Genomic DNA, 23,688 nt, shown 5'->3' with positions numbered 1-23,688 from the left:
GCGAGATCATGACCTGAGCCGAAGTCGGCCGCTCAACCGACTGAGCCACCCAGGTGCCCCATTAATATATTTTTTAAGTCAGAATATCAAAGTGAGGATGGTGCCTGTGTCCTCTTAATGGCAACAGTTGAATCTTCTTAGTGAAAAATGGTCACTAATTCATTCAATAGTTTTAGAGTGCTGCCATATGTCAGACATTATTCTAGGTGCTGGGGACACCTGGTACTTGGTGAGGCTTATGTATTATTGAGGGAGGCAGGCACTGAACCCACAAAGCAGGGGTACGTGATAGAGTGCTAGTTTTGTGTCTCAGAAGAAATGACATTGGAGCAGTGACCTGAATAAAGTGAAGGCGTGCACTATTTGTGATGCATCGGGGTGAGGGTAGAGCAAGTGCAAAATCTTGAGGAGGAAGTTTGCTCGCCATGTTTGGGGACTAGCAAGAAAGCCCAAGTGGCTGCAGGGGAGAAATGGAGGGAAAGAGTGGAAGCCAAGGAGACCTAGGATTCAGGACGCATAGCATGTTGGCTTGTAGGCCATGAAGTACCCATATGTTTGCATGGTTCATTCAAATGTGTGCAATTTACCTTTCATATTCCCACCTTGTCCTCTTGTATTCATTTACTTTTTGTGCATTTGACATACCTAGTTTCTGCTGCCCCAAACCTAGCTTTTAAGCATCTCTTCTATGTACAGAGGGTGCAGTCTGAGCTAGGGGAGCCGTGGAAGCGAAACTCCAGTCCCTGGAGGCCCCCAGCTGGCTGGCTGCTCTAAATCCAGAGCTGAACAAGCTGGCAGAGGTAGCTCCATGACAAACGTGCCTGTGGTGCCGAAGAAGGGCGGCAGGTGGCACTGCATCACTCCATATGAATCTTTGCTGCAAGGTGGTTGAGGGAAATGGGAAATTACTTGTGTGAATCGGGTTTCCCTTCTCTTTTCTTGTTTAGTCCTAATGTGCTGCAGGAAGCAGCTGACGCCTGTGAAGCTGGACATTGTGCACGTGTGTGTGTGTGTACACGTGCAATTACACACACAATGATCGTTTGGGACTGACTCTACCATTTGTCCTGGAGACCTCTGACTGTAGAATTGAATATTGTGTATGCATTACATTGATGTTTGTCTGAAATGTAAAAAATGCTCTAGGAGAAACTAAAGTAGTTCAAAGTATAACAAAGTATAAAGATGAAATCCTAAAACAGAGTCCCTTAAACTGCAATGTGCATACGGATTATACTAATCTGTTCAAGGCAGATTATGGGCACGTTTCTAGAAATTCCAATACAGCAGGTCTGGAATGAACACTGCATTATTATCATGCAGTTCTGGGGTGGGTGACTCATTCAACCACGCTTTACAAAACTCAAGTCTAACATTTGCCAGCCAAGATAACAATCATGTGAAAAGTTGCAAAACTACATAGGTTTTCAACAAACTGATCACTTCACCCTAAGGTAAGAGCAGAAAGGCATCTGTAAATGGTACCTATGTTAGGAGATAATTGCAGAGAGATCTAGAAATCTGGCTCAACTACTTATTTTTAACCTTTCATTCTGCTAATCTGCACAGTATTCGGTGACTTTTTTCCTGCAAATCTGGCTGAGATGGGGCAGCTTTCTGAGCAGAAATGTGCGTGTCCTCTAAATTCTACCCGCTCCCACCAGCTGAGGCCAACACTGGCTGCACCACCACGTGTCCCGTTAGTTTGCAGACTAGCAGAGCACAGTAAATACTATCTCCAAGAACTTTCTGTCAGGCTACCACAGATTACCCAACCTCCCAGTGGGAATGGCTCACCCACTCCTGGAAACTTTACAGCAGGCACATCCTCTCCACTTGTTTCTGATGACTTCTGCAAACCCGTATTAAAAACTAAAACAAGAACAAAACCAAAACTCTCTGATTTGGACTCAAATCACCTTTCCGACTTGGAGGGTAGAGAGAATCTTTCTTCAAGACAGGAAATGGGGGAGAATTCTGGACAAAGGGGAGGGTGTTAGTGAGAAAAGCGGAGGGTAGGCTTGGCGAAATGACCTAAGGGTTGCTGCTCAGAACCCACTAAGTAGAAACGCACATGCTACTTTGTGATGATGGGAAATCAAGCTTTGCTAGTTGACAGATCACAGCATATTTTGCTTGAAAGAACCTTTGAGAAACAAGATGTGCGTTCCTCACATGACAGCAGAAAATCTAGGCTCAGAGAAATGGAGTGACTTGGCCAGGAGTTTGGGCCAACTCCCAACTCAGTCCAGTGTTTGGGTTTCGTTTTTTCTACAAAGACCACCCCCAGCCCTGCCCCCATACCCTGGTACTGTGGCCCAAAATGGCCAAGAGACCCTTCAGGTTTGAGATTTGGGGGAATGTGAATCAATTACGGTCTTGTTCTGACTTCGTCTTAGTATACAATGGTGTCAAAGCACTTCTCCTATCTTCGTTTGCTCCATCTGCAAGAAAGGGCCGATGTTGCCTGTCATGGTACAAGTGTCAGGAGAAGCAAAGGAGGGCATGTGCCTTTGCACAGTGACATGAACTTTAGGAGAGAAGTGGTGACGTGAGCAAATATGTCAGACCTGCTGAAACTGCTTATGACGGGGGTTTTAGATGTATGTGAGTTAAAGAAAGTTTAGAAAAAAATCCTGTTTTGATGCAGTTAGTAAAAAAGAGTTCATTCTTATCCCCAAGGCCAGGCTTAGAAAGGGTTCCATTACATGAAGTATGCTTATCCAACCACTTAACCCAAGATAAGCCTAACAAAATTGCGATCAGAACACAAAACTTTCCAGGGGCGCCTGGGTGGCTCAGTCAGTTAAGCATCCGACTTCAGCTCAGGTCATGGTCTTGTGATTTGTGAATTTGAGCCCCGCATGGGGCTCTGTGCTGACAGCTCAGAGCCTGGTGCCTGCTTCGGATTCTGTGTCTCCTTCTCTCTCTGCCCTGCCCCAATTTGTGCTCTGTCTCTCTCTATCAAAAATAAATAAATGTAAAAAACAAAAAATTTAAAAAAAAAAGAAGAACACAAAATTTTCCATTACTAACCATCTGCCATTAAGGTGAAAGTCAAAGCACTGAGCCACTCACTCAACTAGGCTAATGCGGAAAAAAAAAAAAAAAAAGCCACTGAACAAAGCAGTACATTTCTTCTAGAAGCCATGGCTTCAGCAACCTTTAATCTCTGTGCTGTTTTCCTTCCCAGGGTTGAGTAAGGTTGGGAGAAAACCAGGTTAGGGAGCTAGCTCTCAGAGGATCTGATCATGTTTAAGGGGTGAGGAAGAATCCACAGGGTGACCAAGAGACCAAGGTGTGGATGATCTATGGGAGACCCTGAGAAACTGCGACACAAAGCTAGTGCTGAACTTGAACTCGGTATTTACACATGGTTAGCATGTGGTAGATGTTTCATACACAGGCGAGATATGGAATAAAATCACTGTTAATTCTTCAGGAGAGCCTGAATGGCTGTAAGGATAAAATCCCCCTTACAGAATAAGCCATGGAAAAACGACAGGTTGCTAGGTAGGTGGCCATTCTCAGCAAAGGTACCAGCATTTGTGTGGCAAGTTAGTTTTGCTACTAATAACCAATGTTGGTGAGGTACTTCTGAGAGAGTTTCTGATTATTCCTTAGTAAGAAAGATTATTTCTTAGCGAGAGGCAACTCCAGAAAGTCCATACAGGACAGCCTGGGGTGGGGCAGTCATGGAGTCAGCAGGAAGAGAGCCTATGGAAGGCACCTTGAACCTATGTAGTGGTACAGCAAGGAGTTCATGTTCCTTCGGGACAATCTGTGAAGGAGTGGAGGGGATAAGGGTTGGTGGAGACAAGCTGCATCACTGACAAGACTGACCTCAGTGATCAAGAGCTGGCACTCCTGAGTCTGCAGCCTGGCTTTGCCAGATAGTAGGTCTACAAATGCATTACTCAAATTCCCAGACACCCACAGCTCTTTGTAAGTAGGGTTTTTAATAGTGCCTACTTCCTCAGGTCATTTTGAGATGTGAGATCATACATGCAAAGAGCTTGCTTAGCACAAAAGTGGGCACATAGTAATTGCTTCATAAACTTTAGCTGAAAAGAGGCAGGAGGAGTGGGCACACTGGGAATCTTGTACAACTTTGCTTCAACCCAAAGGAGGGAGGATGCGTTTCTTCAAAGCCCTTTTGTCATGAGTGTACAGGAGAGAAAGATCAAGAATTACTGGTACTGCTGAAATCCTCAGTAATTAACAATCACTTGGGGAATCCCTGGATACTCTTGTCCTCCCACTAGACCAAAGAAGCTTAAGAAAAAAAGATTCCAGTTGGTATGTTCTATACTCAGTTTAGTTTCATGGGCCAGGGGCAGGTGGGAGGCATGGGATACTGCCTGGCCTTAATATTCTTCACTTAGAATTTGGAATTAGTTTGGACCAGGCTGTCCATAAAAGGAGCTTTCATTTTAGGAGGCCAGTGCCTTCTCCATTAGGCCACCGGGGCTTCACATAGCTACTTCCATTCTAAAGCAAAGCATTCTGTAGCAATCTAAAGATGTCCTAAGCCTGTTTGGGGATACCCCCACCCCTGCCACAAGGGGCCTTCATGGCGCACGTTTGTACTACACACAGCTTAGCAGCAGTCATGATGTCGTCAGACTTAACACATCTTTAGATTCCTCCATGGGGCAAGCGCTTCGACACCTCTTGGAACTGCTTCGTAATGCAGCTTACACAACACTGTTTACATTCTTTCCCTCTCTTGACACCAACTTCTCTCTAGCACCGAATCATCACGGATAAAAGCCCAGGAAATACACTTTCAAAACAGGAGCACGAGTCTAAAAGAGTTATCAACAGTGAGGTGTATCATGGGAAGAGAAGAATAATGAGATGGGGAGAAATTCCATCACTAGTGCTAATTCTCAATGCAGTAGACTGAGCCATACATGGGAGTTGTTTTCAAACGTTTCTCGCTTAAAAAAAAAAAAAAAAAAGACAAATCCATATTCAGTCAAATAGCTCAGCAAATTGCTTAGGCCCAGCCGTAGACACAGGTGTTTGATCTCAGAAGCATCTGGAAGAGGCACAGGAAGTGCCATGAGACCAATTTCAGGCAACGCAAATTCTAGGATTCTTCAAACTCTGTCCCCTGTTTTTATTTTCTCCCCATTTGGCTCTCTTAGTCTCCTCTCCCCTTCTACTCAAAGATAACTTGTGAGCTGCTTCTAGATACGACATTTGGGGTTATATGTTAAAAGGACACAGCATTTAAAATATGTCATAAACCAACAACAGTAATAACATACAAGTTACATGTAAGTACAGGACGGCGCTGTCCGACCCCAGACCGTTGTCCACCTGCACCGTCACTCGGAAAATGCCCACGTTGTGATAGACATGTTTGATGCCATCTTCCATGGAGCTGAGGTTGACGTAAGACACTGCCACGCCATCACCAAAGTCCACTTGGATGAGTGTCCTCTGGACGTCACCCTGAAAAACAGCCCAACATCAGGAAAGGGGAGTTGGTACTTGCTGCCTCCGCTCTAGGGGCTTCTCCTGGTTCCTGGCTCCGGGAAAATGGCAGACTCTGGCTCCCTCCTACAGCTGGGAGCATCTGTCTGTGTTTGACAGAATCCCTGTGACATTCCCTAGCAGACAGGAGCTTACCAAGATGGACGGTCTCCAAATCTGAAGGGCACTGATGACCGAAAGTTTCAAGGTTTGGAAAAATTCAGTGTTCATTAATCAGCTCTAATTTGATATTCAGTTTCTCAGAGGGATTTGTTTATGCTCTTAGCATCCACGTGAATAAAAGGTATACACACACAGCTTTAAAAATTCAGCCTACCCCACATGGTCACAGACCTCTCCCATGTGTTCAGAACCCCTGGGCCCCTTATTTCTGGTTCCCTAACCATACAAGGAGAAGCATAAAAGACATCTTGCCTCGCACCTGATATGACATTGGACTCAGCCCTGTTATTAAGATAATAAAGGTTGGGGCGCCTGGGTGGCGCAGTCGGTTAGGTGTCCGACTTCAGCCAGGTCACGATCTCGCGGTCCGTGAGTTCGAGCCCCACGTCGGGCTCTGGGCTGATGGCTTGGAGCCTGGAGCCTGTTTCCGATTCTGTGTCTCCCTCTCTCTCTGCCCCTCCCCCGTTCATGCTCTGTCTCTCTCTGTCCCAAAAATAAATAAACGTTGAAAAAAAAAAATTTAAAAAAAAAAAAAGATAATAAAGGTTAATGCTTTCATACTTCAGCATTTTGTGCTATCAGAATGATAACATTTTATTCTTCACAGAATCTTAGTTGGGAGAGAAAAAAACAGGCCAATATTTGTCCATTTTACAGGTGGGGAAGCTGAACGTTTTAATTATCTGTTCAAGGTTAACATGGCTAATTAGCAGCAGACCTAGATTTGAGCCCATCTCCCTGGATTTGCATCTCATTCATTACAGGCGGGTAGAACACTGATGGCTCCCTGTGCTTGGATCCCAGCGTGCCAGTAACAGGCTGCATGACTTTATGCATTCAGCCTCCTTGGGTGTCCATTACCTCATCTATGAAATGGGCATAAGAATACCTTACTTTCTTAACTTGAAAGGTTGTTCTAAGACACGTGAGTTAATCAGTCATCTGTAAAACTCTGCTTCAAAATAAATTACTGTCAAAACAACGCAGCTGTAAAGGACCTGCCATAACCCTTTTTACAGCTGGATTGGAATCCTATCATTCTAATATTCCCACCGGTAGGCCAGGAGAGGGAGGATCAGGTCTGCTTTATGAAATCCGGGACCTGTAAGAAAATTGCCTTTTGGAATAACAGCAGAGATTATTTAGGAACAAAGTTGCTTAGACCTTAACCACAAAAAACAGCTTCCTTCCCATGCAGCCCATCCTTTATCAAGTTTCAAGTTTTCTGTTTGTTTTCTTAGCATTTCGCATTTTAACTGGGAGAAAAAAAAACTAAAAACAAACAAACAAACACCTTTTAAATAAAAAAATATTTTCGATTAAGTAAGGTTCATCTGGTATATTTTTTTTGAAAAGGCCAAGTTTAAAATGCTGACATTTAAAAGGCTAATTCACAAGGAAAGGAAAAGCCGTTCAAATCCTATGAATCTCCATGACCTACTGTTCTGTTCTATGCCCAGCCAAGCACTGTGTGGGGGGCACACTAGCTAACTCTCAGTAGGGCATGGGCAAGAACTCTCCCCTAGGGTGGGAGAAAGAAACTCCATTCAGAACTACAAGACAGATTAGCCACAAGCCCAGACATGGTGCAGTTACCTGAATTCCCTTCACTAATAAATATAAATGTCAACCATTCTTGCTGACTTGTCCTTCATTTGCACAAATCAGACTGATCAATTTCTCATACTGTTTCTGCTCATTTCTCTCATGTTTTCTGGATTTTCAACAGAGTTGCTGCCAGACAACCATAGGTATGGGCACAGAAGAAGAAACCACCTTAAGATCTCACATCATTTGGGACAAGTGTCCCGGGAATTATCAGGAATAGCTAGGGTTAACTGGGTTAACGGAGGAACAAGACAGGCAATATAATTTCTGAGAAGGCAAGAGGGAGCTAGCAGGAGAGCTCAAGCAAACTAGTGCCCAGGCACTTGAGTAGGAGGGAGGGGCAGGAAGGGAGAAAAGGAGAGACTGAGAGGGACAGTGAGGGAGGGGGAGAGAGAGGGGAAGGGGTGAAAGGGAGGGAGGGAAGGAGGGAGCCAGGGAGGGAGGGAGGGAGGGAGTTTGAGACAGAGACTGAGAAAGAAAGAGAAGTTTAGGAGCACCTGGGTGGCCAGTCAATTAAGCATCAGACTTTTTTTTTTTTAATGTTTATTTATTTTTGAGAGAGAGAGTGAGACAGAGTGTGAGCAGGGGAGGGCCAGAGAGAGAGGGAGACAGAATCTGAAGCAGGCTTCAGGCTCTGAGCTGTCAGCACAGAGCCCAATATGGGGCCTGAACTCCAGAGCTGCGAGATCATGACCTGAGCTGAAGTCGGACACTTAACCCACTGAGCCAGTCAGGCGCCCCAAGTGTCCAACTCTTGATATCAGCTTAGGTCATGATCTTGCGATCAGGAGATCGGCCCCCCATGTGGGAGCATGGAGCCTGCTTAGGTTTTTCTCTCTCTCCCTCCCTCCCTGCCCCTCCCCCACTCACAAGCTCGCTCGCTCTCTCTCTCTCTCTCTCTCTCTCAAATAAACATTTAAAAAATGTTAAAAAAAAAAAAAAGAAAGTGAGCTAAAGGGTTGGTTCTTTGTGGAGACAGAATGGACATCAGGTAACAGTCACCATTTGCAAGAACACAGAGGGGAGATTCACAGCTCAGCTGATTCTACCTTAGCCCCCATGCAACTGGGAAAAGTACAACCTTGTCTGCCCCTGCTGGAGTCCACCTGCCTTGCCCTTCCTGTCTGGTATTCACCGCTCTGCTTTTGTGGGCCTGGATTTAAACCTCTTTCAGCACTTAAAACTCTTCCCAAGTTCTGTCTGGATGACTACTGTCTGTCATGTTAGCCTTCTGGCCTGACAGCATTCTTAATTATCCAGTCACGACAATGCTCCCCATGCATTTAATAGACGAAAGAAGAGAGCCATGGTGTTGGGTCTAATGTATCAGCAGGGCTGACTTCACAGGGGAATCATGCTTTTAGGGTATTAGGTCAGGTATTAGGAAGATCTTTCTCTCTCTCTCTCCCTCCCTCCCTCTGACACGAGTGCAGGCCCCCGGGCTTGGTACTCTCCACCGGGAACCAAGAACTCTGAGGGGCCAAGGTAGCAGATTTTATTCCTGCTGTTGCAGCTTTGCCCACTCAAGCGGATCAAACCAGATGCCACACTTTTGCCCTCAGAGGCTCTTAGGTGCTTCTCAAGCCTAACACAGCTGTACCTGCTTCTCTTTGGGGCTCATCAGTCATCAGCCTCTGACTTCCTTGGGCTGAAATTACCATCTGAGACAGAGCTGCCAAGTCGTTTCAGAGAATGAGAAACAGGGCAAGGGCAAGAGAGCCTAAGTCCTCTATCACCATTTGATTAGGCATACTCCCCTACTTTGACTGGCTTTCTGGTCATTCATTCAACCAACCAATGAACCAACCAACCAACCAACTAACAAACCAACTAACCAACCAACCAACCAACCAACCAACCAACCAACCAACCAATTGAATGGTTGCTTACTGAATGTCTATCTTGTGTCAGGCATGAATTGGGAAAATGATGGTAAGTAAATTACAACAAACCAAGCAGAAGAGATGTGGCCTATCGTTTCAGTAAGACAGATTAAATAATCAAACCTAAGTAAAAAGTTATTACAGGGAATGACATCGTGTTGCAAGTTGTACAGTCGGGAGAGGTGGAGAGCTAAAAATTGGATCTGATTGAAAATTTCCAGGAAAGCTTCCCAGATAAAGTTATATCTGAGCTGTGATGACCTGAAGGGAAGAAATAACTTATCTAAACAAAGGACACCAGTGACTGACATGGAGGTGAGGAGTCCAGGCAAGGGTGACAGAGGGAACCAGATGTGCAAACGCCCTGCAGCAGAAGGGGGGTGGTATAATCAAAGGAAGTTAAAGACACAGGAGGGACACATTATTAAATCAGACTGAAGGGGAGAAAAATTACATTTGGGAACTTGGGGCCTAGTTTCTGATTTTTATTTTGAGCAATGGGAAGCCATTAAAGTGAGGTTTAGTGGAAGACGGCATGATGATGGTTTTAATTCAAAAAGATCACTCTGGTTACAATATGGAGGGTGAATTGGAAGGAGGCCCAGGTATTCTGGGAAGCTAATTAGGGGGTAGCTCAGGGTAGATGATGGGAGATTGAGATATGAGTTGCAACAGGAAATTACATGTACCTTCCTGTCAAAATTAACTCCCATCATTTATTGGTTTTGAAAGCAGTGAATCTCAGATTTTGCTATCAGCATCTCTTGTAGAAATTAAAAGAAAAAATGCTGATGCCCAGTTACCACTCAAGACCCCTCCCCTCTTGGCTCGGGGCCTCTGGGGAAGATGCTCAGTGCTGCTGGGGTCCGAGAAGGTCCAAAGAGGATGTTGGGCTGTGCCGAAGGTTGAGGCCCGTGGGATCGGATGGTTGAATAGTAGGTTTTCTTGTCACTTAATCCATCTGCAGATGAATACAGCATGGCACCAGCTGATGCTATTCTCCTTCCATCTTGGCATGGTGGCGAAGCCTTCCCAGGATGTCCTCGAGGTCTAAGTGTGAAAGGTGCACCAACAAGGCCAGGAATGAAAGAACCGCACTTGTTGTTCAGTGTCTGGTGCACAATTACGTGCAAAAATTCCACACTATCTGTGGCCAAGATTAGTTAACTTCTGGAGGAAAACGAGTTGCTGGCTAATCCATAAGTAGTTGGTATGAACTCCTCGGTGCTGAGATGTGTCCTTACTGGCTGTGCCCTCAGTGCCTGATGCAGGGCCTGCAGATCATTCTTTTAATTCAACAAATTTGGACTATTGTCCATTTGTTTGTTCTCTGGAGTGCTTCCTTATATATTATCTCGGTTGGCTGTCAGGAGTCCAGGGAGATAGCAAGGGAAGATGTTCTTTTGCTCTGCTACACCAGGAAGACTGGGGCACAGACGGGTTAAATAAGATGCCTGAAATCCCACAGCCAGTGAGACTTAAGGGTTTAAGATTATCTGTGGTTGAACTTTATCCACGCAGTTCAGTCCTTGGTGAACTTCCTTAATTGAAAGTTACTTGTAATAGTTTCCAGCGAGAGAGAAAGATGATAACAAAGGCAAGGCATCACTTTCTTTTCCTGTTAGACTCCATCCCTGGCTTTGGCTCCCCACCCCCCCTCACCCTGACAACAGCTTTGTTTAGAAGGGGAAATATGGATTGACGTGAACACCATACTACATTCTTATGTCTTCCTTCTGGTGAAGCAGTGTCACGTTGAAGCCGTAAAGAGAATAGACAATATGGGGAACAAGAGGTACTCATAATTCAGCAGTCAGGAAAATGTGTGTATAATTGAGAGTTACTTCAATTCAATAAACCACAAATCATCATTCCTGAAATGGAACCTAGGCTGGCAAATATCTAGGCTACCAGATAACGTTTTTTAGACCTGCTGCCCTTTCGTCATGTGCCCTGATATAGATACAGAACTATTAGCTCAAAAGATGCGCCCAAGAAAAGCACAAAAGCCACATGAAATCCATATGGGGATTCTACAAGGGCATCACTGACTTCTGTAATAGAAAAACAAATATATCAAATGGCCACTAAGGAGCCGAGATTAACCTGAGGAATGGAAGGTGTATGAACCTATCAGTTCCTGCAACATGGCTTGAGAGGAAAATGGGAAAACAAATGCTATAGTAACTCAACACTGACAGCCTCGTCCCAAGATGAGATTCCAAGACACTCCTGAAGGCATTATAGACTCACTGCAGATAGAAACGGGGCTCATATGTCAGAGTCTGGTCCCTGCAAAGCTTCAGCTTGCCTCAGCCTTCACGAAAATTCAGTTTTGAAAGGGAGCTTAAAGTTCATGTGGCAAAAAGTACGATGCGGAGAATTGACTTGAGTATAACCCATTGTTGTCACAAACAGAAACACAACAGGTAACAGTATACGTACTATATGTGTGTGTTCTTACGAGCATAAAGGTGATGGTAAATGCAGTGCAGTCTGTTAACACTGACTCCATGGGGGGCAAAGAGATGTGAGGTGCAGACAGAGACCAGCACTTAGGATTAAAAGAGGGAGGGAGTAAAGAAGAGAAAGTAAAGACTTCACCAAATTTCAAAGGCGGGGGGTGGAGTATGGTACGACACAAGAAATACCACAAAACACACCATTCTATTTCTACCATTAATGTAAATGTTTAAATATTGAATAGGTATATGAGAAACAACCAGAAGGGGACACAGATTGATCATAGATTGATGAGGGAGTACAGCCAACTTTGGTCTTAGATTTCTGTTCTTTCTAATGCTCTTTGGACGACAAAGTACAATCAAAAAATCATCAGACAGCATTGAATGACAGAAACAAAAATAAGATATTTCAGCCCTTTCTAATACTAAAAATGTTTAGCAGAGTGGGGAGCACAAAGTAAAAGTAACCCACCTGTGCGTTGCATAGCCTACTCCCGGTAGGTTTAGTCAGACTCAGGTTAACAGAATCTCAACAAGAAACAGGAAAAGAGATCACTATGGTACACTGAGTCCTGGCTATCAAACAGAAGGTTTCTTCAGCTGGTGGAAATAAGTTCATGGGAGCAGTGCTATCCACCTTGTGCTTATTCAGTAAGAGTGAGCTCTGGCAGGTGACTTCTTATATAAAATATGCAAGTAAGATTATTCTAGAACAGCTCCTGGTAGTCGCTAAGAGAAAAGACAGCATTTCTTTTTTTTTTTTTTTTTTTTTTAATTTTTTTTTTCAACGTTTATTTATTTTTGGGACAGAGAGAGACAGAGCATGAATGGGGGAGGGGCAGAGAGAGAGGGAGACACAGAACCGGAAACAGGCTCCAGGCTCTGAGCCATCAGCCCAGAGCCCGACGCGGGGCTCGAACTCACGGACCGCGAGATCGTGACCTGGCTGAAGTCGGACGCTTAACCGACTGCGCCACCCAGGCGCCCCAAGACAGCATTTCTTGAAAGTTCACTGTGGCAGAAATAATAACTGCTCTCTGTATAGTATCTCATTTAATCTTCAACCCCAAAAGACTGTTAAGATTTGCCTTGAGTCCCAAGACTAGTTTGAACCAAACTCTCTCTTCTTAACTCCAAGTCCAGCACTCCTACTACTGGTTCACAACTGAAACTATTTTATTGTGCTCATTCCCAGTGGGTGCTCTTGAAGAAAGGATTCACTCATATGTGAAACCAGAAAGCTTTTGTAAGTTCCAGTAGCTAAAACCCTCTAACGGAATGCCAACATGGATCAAATTCTTCATTAAATAGCAATGTAAGAGGAGCTCAGTATGATATGCCAGGTTCTGTAAAATACCATGGAAGCTGCAAAACTTCTTTGTGAACACCCTGCTGATGTGAGTGCTCAACAGAGTGAGAAGAACTCTAAACAAGAATCAACTGACATGACTGTGTTGAGCCTGCCCTTTTATAATGGTAAACTGAGTCCTTCCAGCACAGGATAACACTAGTCTATAAGAAAAGACAGTTGCAAATGCCCTATCTTCTGTTCCTAAGCAAGTCTTGGTTCTCTCCGGTATCCTTTTCAAGAGATGCTAGCATTACTGAAAGCTGAGACTGCCTCACTAGATCTGCTGGGAAAGTGTTTCCTGAATATGTGGTTCAATTCATGCTCTCTGGGTTTCTCTTCAGCTTAAAAACTGAGCTCTGGACACAATCTCAAGATACTTCCATAGTGGCATGATTGCATAATTATAGAGTCAGCTCCTCCCCTTGTCTACTCAGAGATGGTTTTCTCTGGCACAGGTGCCTCCCCAAATGTGCAGACCCCCACACCTCTTGCAAGAAAAGGTAGCAGCAGTAAACTTGTACGCTCTGACCCGGAGGGAGAATATTCATACAAGGGAGGAGGGCAGTGCATATGGGGTTTTACATTTCACCGGAGAACTCAGGTCCAACAAGGTCAGTGATGCCAGAAGACCAGACTATGGATCCACCAAATCATTTGACTGGATACATATTTCACGTTCCCTAGGATGAAATACAGATGGCTGGGCCCTTCACTGAGGACTCTGATCCTTGGGATTTGCCTAGCTAAGTATCCAAACACTTCGGGATCTAATGCTCAGACCAAGAATTTCCAACTGGAACATTACAAAATGGTTTAATCCTTCATTTCCAAATGAGCCATAGCACCATGTGTTTGAAACGAACAGCAAATTTCCACATTCTCTTTTTATGTCTTCTGTACTTGGTGTCTGGCTTAGAATGGAACAGAATACCATAAGGCAGGAGGGACATTTGGCTTGTGTAAGCAGATCAATAACTATAAGCCAAGGTCCGCTTACGGCATCTAGACACTGTGGTAGATAGAGCTCATACTTGTGACCCATTATGTTTTAAAAACACTTTTTAGGTAATATAGGACATCAGTACATTATTACCACTACATGGTGGCTTTAGGAATCACCACAGCAAGCTTTGGTAGGAAAACTAGGGTGCCACCAAATGACAAAAATCATGTAAATATTTTTAAATAATTTTAAAAAATCAGTCTAAAGCATTCAGGTATGGGATAAGAGCAAAATGGTGCTTAAAAAAGGAGTAGGGAGATTCCTTTAGGAATAAACTTACGCAATGAATTTTTCCAACATATTTTTATGTAGTAAAATATACAATAGAAATATGTTAGGTTTGGGGCGCCTGGGTGGCGCAATCTTTTAAGCATCCGACTCTTGATTTCAGCTCAGGTCATGATCTCATAGTTCATGAGATCGTTCTCCATATCAGGCTCTGTGCTAACACTGAGGAGCCTGCTTGGGATTCTCTCTGTCCTCTCTCTGCCCCTCCCTTGTATGTGTGTTCTCTCTCTCTCTCTCTCTCTCAAAATAAAAAAAACTTAGAAAATACTTTATAGAAATATGTTAGCTTAATTAGAAGAAAGAAGAAAAAAGAGAGAAAGTCATGGAAAATTCATAAAGAAAATGTAGGAAACACATCAAATGATGAAAAAGAAAATTCAAATTGCTCATAATTGTATCACCCAGAGATGACATTGTTAGATTGGTGAATGTTATAGTAACCAATGAGAAGCACTTGAACGTGTGCAAACGCGTAGACACACACACACACACACACACACACACACACAATCCTGGAATCATTATACTGTTTTATGTTATGCTTTCAAAATTTCTAAATAGCGTTCAAAACTTTTTTATCTAGCATCACTTGCTAGACTTAACCAAAATCATAAGATCTTATCTCTGAAATGGATATATGATTTCTTGCCCAGATGCTTACTTCCTCACTTTTCCAAATTATTAGGTTCTTGAGAGATCTAAGTGACTTTATAGAGGTCTACGGAGTACTGTATGAAGAAGAAGTGCCCTACAGAGTCAGCTGGTAACTTGGGAGTTGGAAGACTCTGGTTACATGCCCTTTGAAATGCAATTTACATTTGAACCTCAATTTCTTTACTTATAAAAATAGGCAGAATGACCATGAGCCAAATCATCAAATTTAGGGTAGGTGACCTGCTATTTTTCTTTTTTTTTTTTTCTTTTTAAAAAAATTTTTTTTTCAACGTTTATTTATTTTTGGGACAGAGAGAGACAGAGCATGAACGGGGGAGGGGCAGAGAGAGAGGGAGACACAGAATCGGAAACAGGCTCCAGGCTCTGAGCCATCAGCCCAGAGCCTGACGCGGGGCTCGAACTCCCGGACCGCGAGATCGTGACCTGGCTGAAGTCGGACGCTTAACCGACTGCGCCACCCAGGCGCCCCTATTTTTCATAATTGTATTATTCTTGTTATGCGCATTAGTGAAGATCCACTCATATTCCAACACCCCTTCAGGCTGCTAAAATGATCTCAGCTCTTAGGTGAAGATGCATAGTTCATTCAAGTGCTACTGGTCACAAGGTATAGACTGTCCACGCACACAAATGGTGGATCACACTAGGGGTGCCTGGGTGGCTCAGCTGGTTGAGCGTCCGACTTCGGCTCAGGTCATGATCTCACAGTTTGTGGGTTCGGGCCGCACATCGGGCTCTGTGCTGAGAGCTCGGAGCCTGGAGCCTGCTTTGGATTCTGTCTCCCTCCCCCTCTGTCCCTCCCCCACACGTGCTCTGTCTCTCCGTGCCTCTTATAAATAAATAAAACTAATAGAAAAAATTAAAATTAAAAAAAAGTGGTGGATTACACTAAGGAAGGAGCTGATAAGACAAAGTCATGGAATAATAAATGACAAAGTGCAAAGCCAGAAACCTGAGGAAGCTGCACACTTGGGCAAACCTTGCATGGTTGGGTGAAGTTCTCCTTCAGGGGTAGTGGCCAGCCGTGTGAATGAAATGGGGCACTGGTGTTGTAGGGCCTAAAGCAGACAGGCTGAGAGACTGAAACGCTCGGTAATGAGCCAGGTGTCGCTCTTTGCTTGTCAAGGCAAAGTGCTTTGCAAACACTGATTCCCTGAAACCCTAAAGAATAGCAACACCCCAATGTATGTGGACCAGTATTGAGGGAAGGAAAAGTGGAGCCTTAGAAAGAGCTGCTAAAAGGGGTAACTGGGTGGCTCAGTCGGTTAAGCATCTGACTTCGGCTCAGGTCATGGTTTGCGGGTTTGAGCCCCACGTCGGGCTCTGTGCTGATGGCCCAGAGCCTGGAGCCTGCTTCAGACTGTGTGTGTGTGTGTGTGTGTGGGTGTGTGTGGGTGTGTGTGTGTGTCTGCCCCTCCCCCAATCATGCTCTGTCTCTCTCTCTCTCACTCAAAAATAAACAAACATTAAAAAAAAAAAGAGCTGGTAACCAAGCCAACCTGAACTTCAGATGCTAGGCCTCTGGCTAGAGACAACCTATATTGCCCGCCTCATTTCCCTCTTTCTTTTTTAACTTGAAGCAGCAAGGGAGAAGAAATCAAGTGGCTCAGTTACCTTGCTAGAGTCAAAGAGAATAAAGCTGAATAGAGTATGGGATAATACATGAGAAAGCCTCTTAAGTCCCCACGGCTCATTGAAATCAGCTCCTGTTCCTTTGTGTGAAAGGAGAAAACAGCCGAGGCTTCTGAGTCCGCCCTGGGCTGGCTTAGACACTGATACCTGTCTAGACTGAACACTGCCTACTAACTCTTTGTGCCACTTCTAAAGGCCCCAATTTTCCCCCAGATGAAAAAGTAGGTCAAATTCCTTTACGACTTCAACAAATGAGGTTCTCACAGAAAATTTTATCAAGAGTCATGTTCTCTATCATCCGACGGCTGGGAGCATCCTGCAATATTTATGAAGTGTTATTACACTGTGGTTACTTTTATGCTGCCATAAGTCTTTCAATGTATGTGAAATTACAGATCATTGAAATCCATTTAATGAGGACACAGCCTTCATGTTTTGAAGTTAAATCTCACCGAAGAAGTTATAATCATGAATTTTCCTTATTAAGTTCCAGTCTTTGTATGTAAATTGAAGTATTAAGACAATGAGATACAGATCAAAGTTTTAATTTTAGTCCCTTGCCTCAGATTTAATTTAAAAGTCTTAAATTATGCAGCGAATTGCATCTCCTTATTCTTACAGCTGTTTAAAACAGATTTAATTATCTTCTGTAACAGACAGACACCATTTCTGCCTATAGTCCTCTCCAATGAATGCCTTCCAAATGGGTTTTGTTGAGTTCTTAAGACTGATTAGGCTCTCTGCCATCCATCCTATGCCTTCAGGTTCTTGCATTGGATTTCTCCAGGAAGCCGAGTTATCGCACTGAGAAGTCTATAGGCTCATTAGGTGCTCATTAGTGGTCCAGAGAACATCCATCTTAAACAAGTCTCCAGACAGAGGGATGCCACCTGTCATTGGATACTTGGATCTCAGGGCAAAACACCTTTGATAGGCTCCCTTAAATTCAGGTGTGGTTGGAAAATGTTTGGCTAGTCAGATATAACTTTATGGACAGTTTCTCTCCCCTTTTGGTTGGTCTCTGGATTAACTATTCTTTGTCCCCAAGGAAACAGTGATGCATAAATGCAGAGTGTATATGTATATGTGTTCTTTAAAATTTGTTTTTAACACTTATTCATTTTTGAGAGTGAGAGAGACAGAACATGAGCAGGCGAGAGGCAGAGGGAGTGGGAGACACAGAATCCGAAGCAGGCTCCAGGCTCCAAGCTGTCAGCAAGGAGCCTGACGCGGGTCTCGAACTCACAGACCGCAAGATCATGACCTGAGCTGAAGTTGGATGCTCACACGACTGAGCCACCCAGGCGCCCCTGTGTGTTCTTGTATTAGCCACAATGAGGGAGTCTGCAGTGGAAGAAATATTGTCTCCTTTGCCTTGTTGCTTCTGGTGAAGGATCCTTCATTACAGTACTTTGGGAGAGAACATGAAAATGGCAGTGACGGAGTTTCTGACAACAGGGGCTTTTCCTCAACTTTAACAGACTTATGTGGTTCTCTGAGTAACAGGTGGGGGGGCCAAGCTTTGGGAGTTTGAACCAGCTGTGTTACATAGCCCTTTCTGTCACCTAGATGTGGAGGGTGGCCCCACATGCTATTTGAAGGACACCTTCCATTTCTTGCACATGTCAAGTCTGCACAATTTTTACTCCAACACATACAAGCCAGCATCAGTGTACCTAGCCTTTGAGAATCTTCCATCACTAAGACGTTCTCTTCTTCGCTCTGATGTTAGCAAGGTTTTCATTGATATTCTTATGTTAGAATTAGGACAAGCAGGGGCGCCTGGGTGGCTCAGTCGGTTGGGCGGCCGACTTCGGCTCAGGTCATGATCTCGCGGTCCGTGAGTTCGAGCCCCGCATCGGGCTCTGTGCTGACAGCTCAGATCCTGGAGCCTGTTTCAGATTCTGTGTCTCCCTCTCTCTGACCCTCCCCCGTTCATGCTCTGTCTCTCTCTGTCTCAAAAATAAATAAACGTTAAAAAAAATTTAAAAAAAAAAAAAAAGAATTAGGACAAGCATTAGTACAGAACAAAGGACGGGATTTAGATTTCAGATGAAGAGTTAAACATGTTTTGGATGTGATGGAAAATTTAAGAGTCTTTTCCTTTTAAGTTTGGGCTTCATCTCTATACTCCTTGGGGAAGCCTATCCAAATCCACACACGCTGACTGAGTTCTATCCATGTGTTAGGCGCAGTGAGAAGAGATGTTGGGCCTACAACCAAGCATGGCATGATTCACACCTTAACGGCATTTATTGTGTGGTGGGGGCTGCCAAGAATATTATTACAATATAATGCAGTAAACTAAATTGTATGTTTGTTTTCAATGAATATAAAATGTTTACTATTTTATATTTCATGTGGTTAGATTGTTATTTGAAACTTGATATGGCAGAGACCCTTGTTTACCAAAAACACGGATCTCTACAAAATGAAATAGGTCTACTCATAAATGAAAAGTACATACTGTAAACTTGGAACTTAGTAAAATATGTGTTGGAGAACCAATAAATACACACGATAACTATTTGGTGGCACAGTTGATTCCTCAGGCCATTCAAACTTCACTTGATATGTACAGGAGGTGGAGCCTACATGGAGGGGCTTGTATGTAAATAACTGGGGGCAAAGAACGGGGCATGATATCAGTCTCTAGCCCTACCCAGTCCAATAGACAGAAGACAAGCCTATAGGAGAAAACTGAATTATGAGTAAGCCAGGAGACACATAGGCCTAATCCGTGGTGTCCAAATGACAAAATATCATACCAAACTGGAGAGTCTCATGCCTATTTCTGCATTAATCACACTGTCGTGTAATTATCAGAATGTAGTGGGGACTTCTTGGCCCCTTTGGTACCTTGAGGACTTGTTACTTTAGAAGCATCAGAAGCTTGGCAGAAATGTCCCTACTGTTGTGAAAAATTGGCACTAGGTATGGTGGCAAGAGCCTAATACTGTATTTAAAGTGAATTTAGGAGTGTCAAATTCAAATGAGAAGCGGATTCAGAGACTTTGAGGGGGATAATACAGACCGCGTGTGGTGCCAGTGGCATGTGTCAGGGGTTTTGTTTGTTTCTGTTTTGGATTTGATTAAATAATTCTTCTAATCTAATTCATACCCAAGACTCTGGAGAAGTTGGGCATACATGGAGGACAAACTCTCTGAGTCCTGCATTCATGTCCTATATTTCCAATATTCTTTAGAATGGATAAAGCAATACCAGATACATAGAAGCCATTCAATACAGATAGAATTTTACAAAGAGAAGGAAACCTAGAAAGGATTTGGGATCTCTGGTTGCTAAAATGGTCTTCAACAAATTGATCGCAAGCCATAATATTCTCAGAAAATCCAGGAGGAAAATTTGGCTTTATATATGACCAGTGTGTAAGAATATAGCAGCAGCCATAAGCCAGACTGGCTAGGGCATAGAAAATTTTGCCTATTTTTTCTACTTCTTGGTCTTTGTTACCATGTGTCTCCAGGGAAGTATTTCTAGGGAACATTAGGAACTACATGAGGTCCGTTCCCAGAACTTGGCGCTTTCCACCAGAGAGAAGTAATAAAAAGGCCAGATACCATACAGCCTGGATCCGACTCCTGACTCTATGTGTAAGTAGCTGTGGGATCTCAGGTAAGTTACTTTGCCTTTCTGTGCTTTAACTGGGCTATCTATAAAATGCAATGAGGAGGGTAACACCTACTCCCCTAGGGTTGCTGTGGGATCTAAATGAAATAATACAAGAAAACATTCACAAACTGGACTACACTCAGTGTTCATTAAAGGCTGGATATCCAAATTGTTGTCACTGTGTTACATTTATCAATGCTCCCCAGCTTCTCAGCGACACTACTTTCCTTTACTTTGTATGCCTGATCATGTGCATCACCCAAGCCTATGTATATAACCCAGAGATTAATAGAGAAACCGGGTGTTTCTGTAAGGACGGTTTGTGAACATCAGCACAGAATCCCACAGCTGCATTTGAGGTCCCCAGGGCCTCTTGATGTGGGGACAGTCTTTTTGGCTTGTACTTTGCACTCGGAGACAAGAGCATCAAGGGGCCAGGTCTGACAGCTGAAGATAGCAGATTTCTTTCTCGCTGCTGTAGCTTTGCCCACTCAAGTGGAATGAACTAACTTGTTATTTTTTTTCCCCTTCGTGCGCCCAGAAGGCATGAATTTACACATCTTAGAACCAGATTCCCCAATCTGTTCTCACATCACTCAGCCAAGTCTGAGATGCCTGATGATCTTTGTTACATAGAAAGCAAAGGTGAATGGATGAGAGCCTGGCCTCTGTCCCTGGAGGGTGTACAAAGGCCAGAGCCGACCAGGCGTGAGTTCTTGTTTCAGACCTTGCGCTATTGTGCTCTTAGAAATGGAACAAAACTCTGAATTCTGAAGCCTGCTTCCACACAAACATCTGCTGCTTCAAAAGATCATGTCCTTCTAAGTCATCATAACCAGGTTCCTTATATCTCTGGGAAAGATGACTTCATGCTCACTATACAGGGAAGTATAGAATATAGGATTGACCCAGGAAGTACATCCTTTCCTAAATGTCCCCAAAGTTTTCTTTCCGTTTTCTTTTTTTTTTCCCTAAAGACCTAAATACAAAATGTACAGATAAATGCTATTTGAATTTCTCAAATGATTTTTAAGTAAGCTGTTTGTCGAGCATTAAAAGACATAAAGAAAAAATAAGTAAATCAAATATACGACTTGATTTTTTTTTACAAAATGAATGTATCCATTAATCAATGAAAAAAATTGAAAATTTCCAGTACCCCCAAATCCCACCCCCCCACCACCTCCTCTCCAAGGGTAACTGTCACTGTCACTTCTGTTACCATAAATTAGCTTTGCCTACTTTTGCAGCTTAATTAAACAGAATCACATGATACATACATATATATATATGTATACATATATGTATTTTTTTTTCTCAGTCTGATTTCTTTACTGTAATAGTGGATATGAGATTCATCCAAGTTTATGTAGGGAGGAATAGTTGGTTCTTTTTCATTGTTGTACCGCATTCCATTTTATAAGTATAATGTAACTTATTTCTTGATGACACTGTTGATACATGTTTGTTTCCAGTTTGACCTCTTATGAGTAAGTCCGCCATGTATATTATTTTCCACATATTCTGGTGCATATTTGTATGCATTCTGATGAGTGTACACTTAGGAGTAGAAATCCTGGGTTATAGTCTGCACATATATTTACAGAACAGTACAGTGATTAGTAGTTAACGTCAAACAGATCTCTAAAACTGTAACAATCCATGCTCCAAGCACTATTGTATGAATGACCAGTTACTCCAACAATAATACTTGGTATTATTAGTGTTTGAAAATGTTAATCTTCTGATAGGTAGATAGTAATATCTTATTTTAGTTTTCAGGTGTGTTCCTGATGAGCAGTGATGTTGAGAATTTTTTCATATGCTTATCACCTATTTGGTTGTCCTCTTTGAGAAGTCCATTTAAGTCATTTGTGCATTTTCTAGCTAGTTGCCAGAATTTTTGTAGAATTGATTGTAGAATTCATTTATAATTTTCTGGGCATGAGTCCTTTATTGAACTTATGTATTGCAAATAACTTCTTACCCTCCAGGGCTTACCTTTTTATTTTCTAAATAGTGTATTTTCAAGAAAAGAAATTCCTAATTTTAATATAGTCTAATCAAACCATATTATTCTGTATATTTAGTACATTTCATTTCCCGTTTTAAAACAATCTCTGCTAACAATCTTCTGCATTTTCTTTAAACACTTTAGTTTTATCTTTCAAAATGAGATGGACAACCCAGTTGGAATTATTTTTGTGTTAAGAGAAATCAAGATTCATGTATTCCCACGTGGACTTTGATGGCACTGCACTGTGTATTGAAAAGATAATTTATCTACTCTACTACAGTGTATCATTTGTCACAAAGAGTATGATGTGTGTATACACACACACACACACACACACACACACACACACGCATATATATGTATGCGTGTATTTCTTGACTCACTATTCCCTCTCTTGATCAGCTTGGATATATAGGATATATATATATATATATATATATATATATATATACACACACACACACACACACACATACATATACATACATATATACATATATACATATACATATATGTATATACACACCACATATACACACACATATATATATGTGTGTGTACATATATGTGTGTATATATGTATACATATATATATATCTTGACATGTTCTTAATTACTATAGCTTTATAATAAATTTTGATATCTGTAATGTAAACCATCTAGTTCTGTGAGTCATCTTTAAGATTATCTTTGCTATTCTTGAGCCCTTGCTTCTTCATATAAGTTTTGTGATCATGCAATTTTTACCCACAAATATATTCTGGGACTTCAGTGAAATCGCCTTGAATATAAGACCAATGAGGGGGAAATTGGCATCTTTTCATAACCTTGCATGTTTCAATTCACAATCATGGTATATTTCACTACACATTTTATGTTTTTAAAATTTTTTTCCAAATGTGTTGTAGTGTTCTGGGTAGATATATTGAAAATAAGGTGTTAGTTTTGTTTGTAGGTATGCATTATATTTTAATGTCATTCATTCCTTTATTCATTCATTCGTTAATTTAAATTCAAGTTGGTTAACATATAGTGTAGTATTGGTGTCAGGAGTACAATTTAGTGATTCATCACTTGCATATAACACCCAGTGCTCATCCCAACAAATGCTCTCCTTAATGCCCATCACCCATTTAACCCATCCTCCCACCCAAAACCCCTCCAGCAACCCTTAGTTTGTTCTCTATGTTTAAGAATCTGTTATGGTTTGTCTCCCTGTCTGTTTTTTATCTTATTTTTCCTTCCCTTCCACTATGTTCATATGTTTAGTTTCTTAAATTTTTATAAAGTATATTATATATAATTATATATAATATATGATTTTTAATTGGGTCAGAGGATTTATATGCCCAATTATCAAGACTTACTCTAAATCTAGAGTACTTAAAATGTGTTTGAATGATCAATTAACACAGGTTTGAAAATCAAAACCAATGGAACACAGTATCTAGAAACAAATCCACAG

The 23,688-nt window shown here is 42.4% G+C and overlaps 1 protein-coding gene across 4 annotated transcripts in view; it reads right to left on the bottom strand.

Moving 5' to 3' along the window:
• The window catches only part of SORCS1 (sortilin related VPS10 domain containing receptor 1), a 511,562-nt gene that overhangs the window by 47,537 nt on the left and 440,337 nt on the right, over window positions 1-23,688 (bottom strand). For all 4 annotated transcript variants that reach the window (XM_030335173.2, XM_030335178.1, XM_030335175.1 and 1 more), the window contains exon 19: window positions 5,277-5,463. In XM_030335173.2, the coding sequence (XP_030191033.1) occupies window positions 5,277-5,463 (187 nt within the window). The remainder of the gene's footprint in view (window positions 1-5,276; window positions 5,464-23,688) is intronic.

The sequence above is a fragment of the Lynx canadensis genome, chromosome D2, assembly GCF_007474595.2.
Source record: "Lynx canadensis isolate LIC74 chromosome D2, mLynCan4.pri.v2, whole genome shotgun sequence".
NCBI lineage: Eukaryota > Metazoa > Chordata > Mammalia > Carnivora > Felidae > Lynx > Lynx canadensis.
Note: the sequence above shows the minus strand (reverse complement) of the source record. Positions and strands in the feature narration are given on the sequence as shown.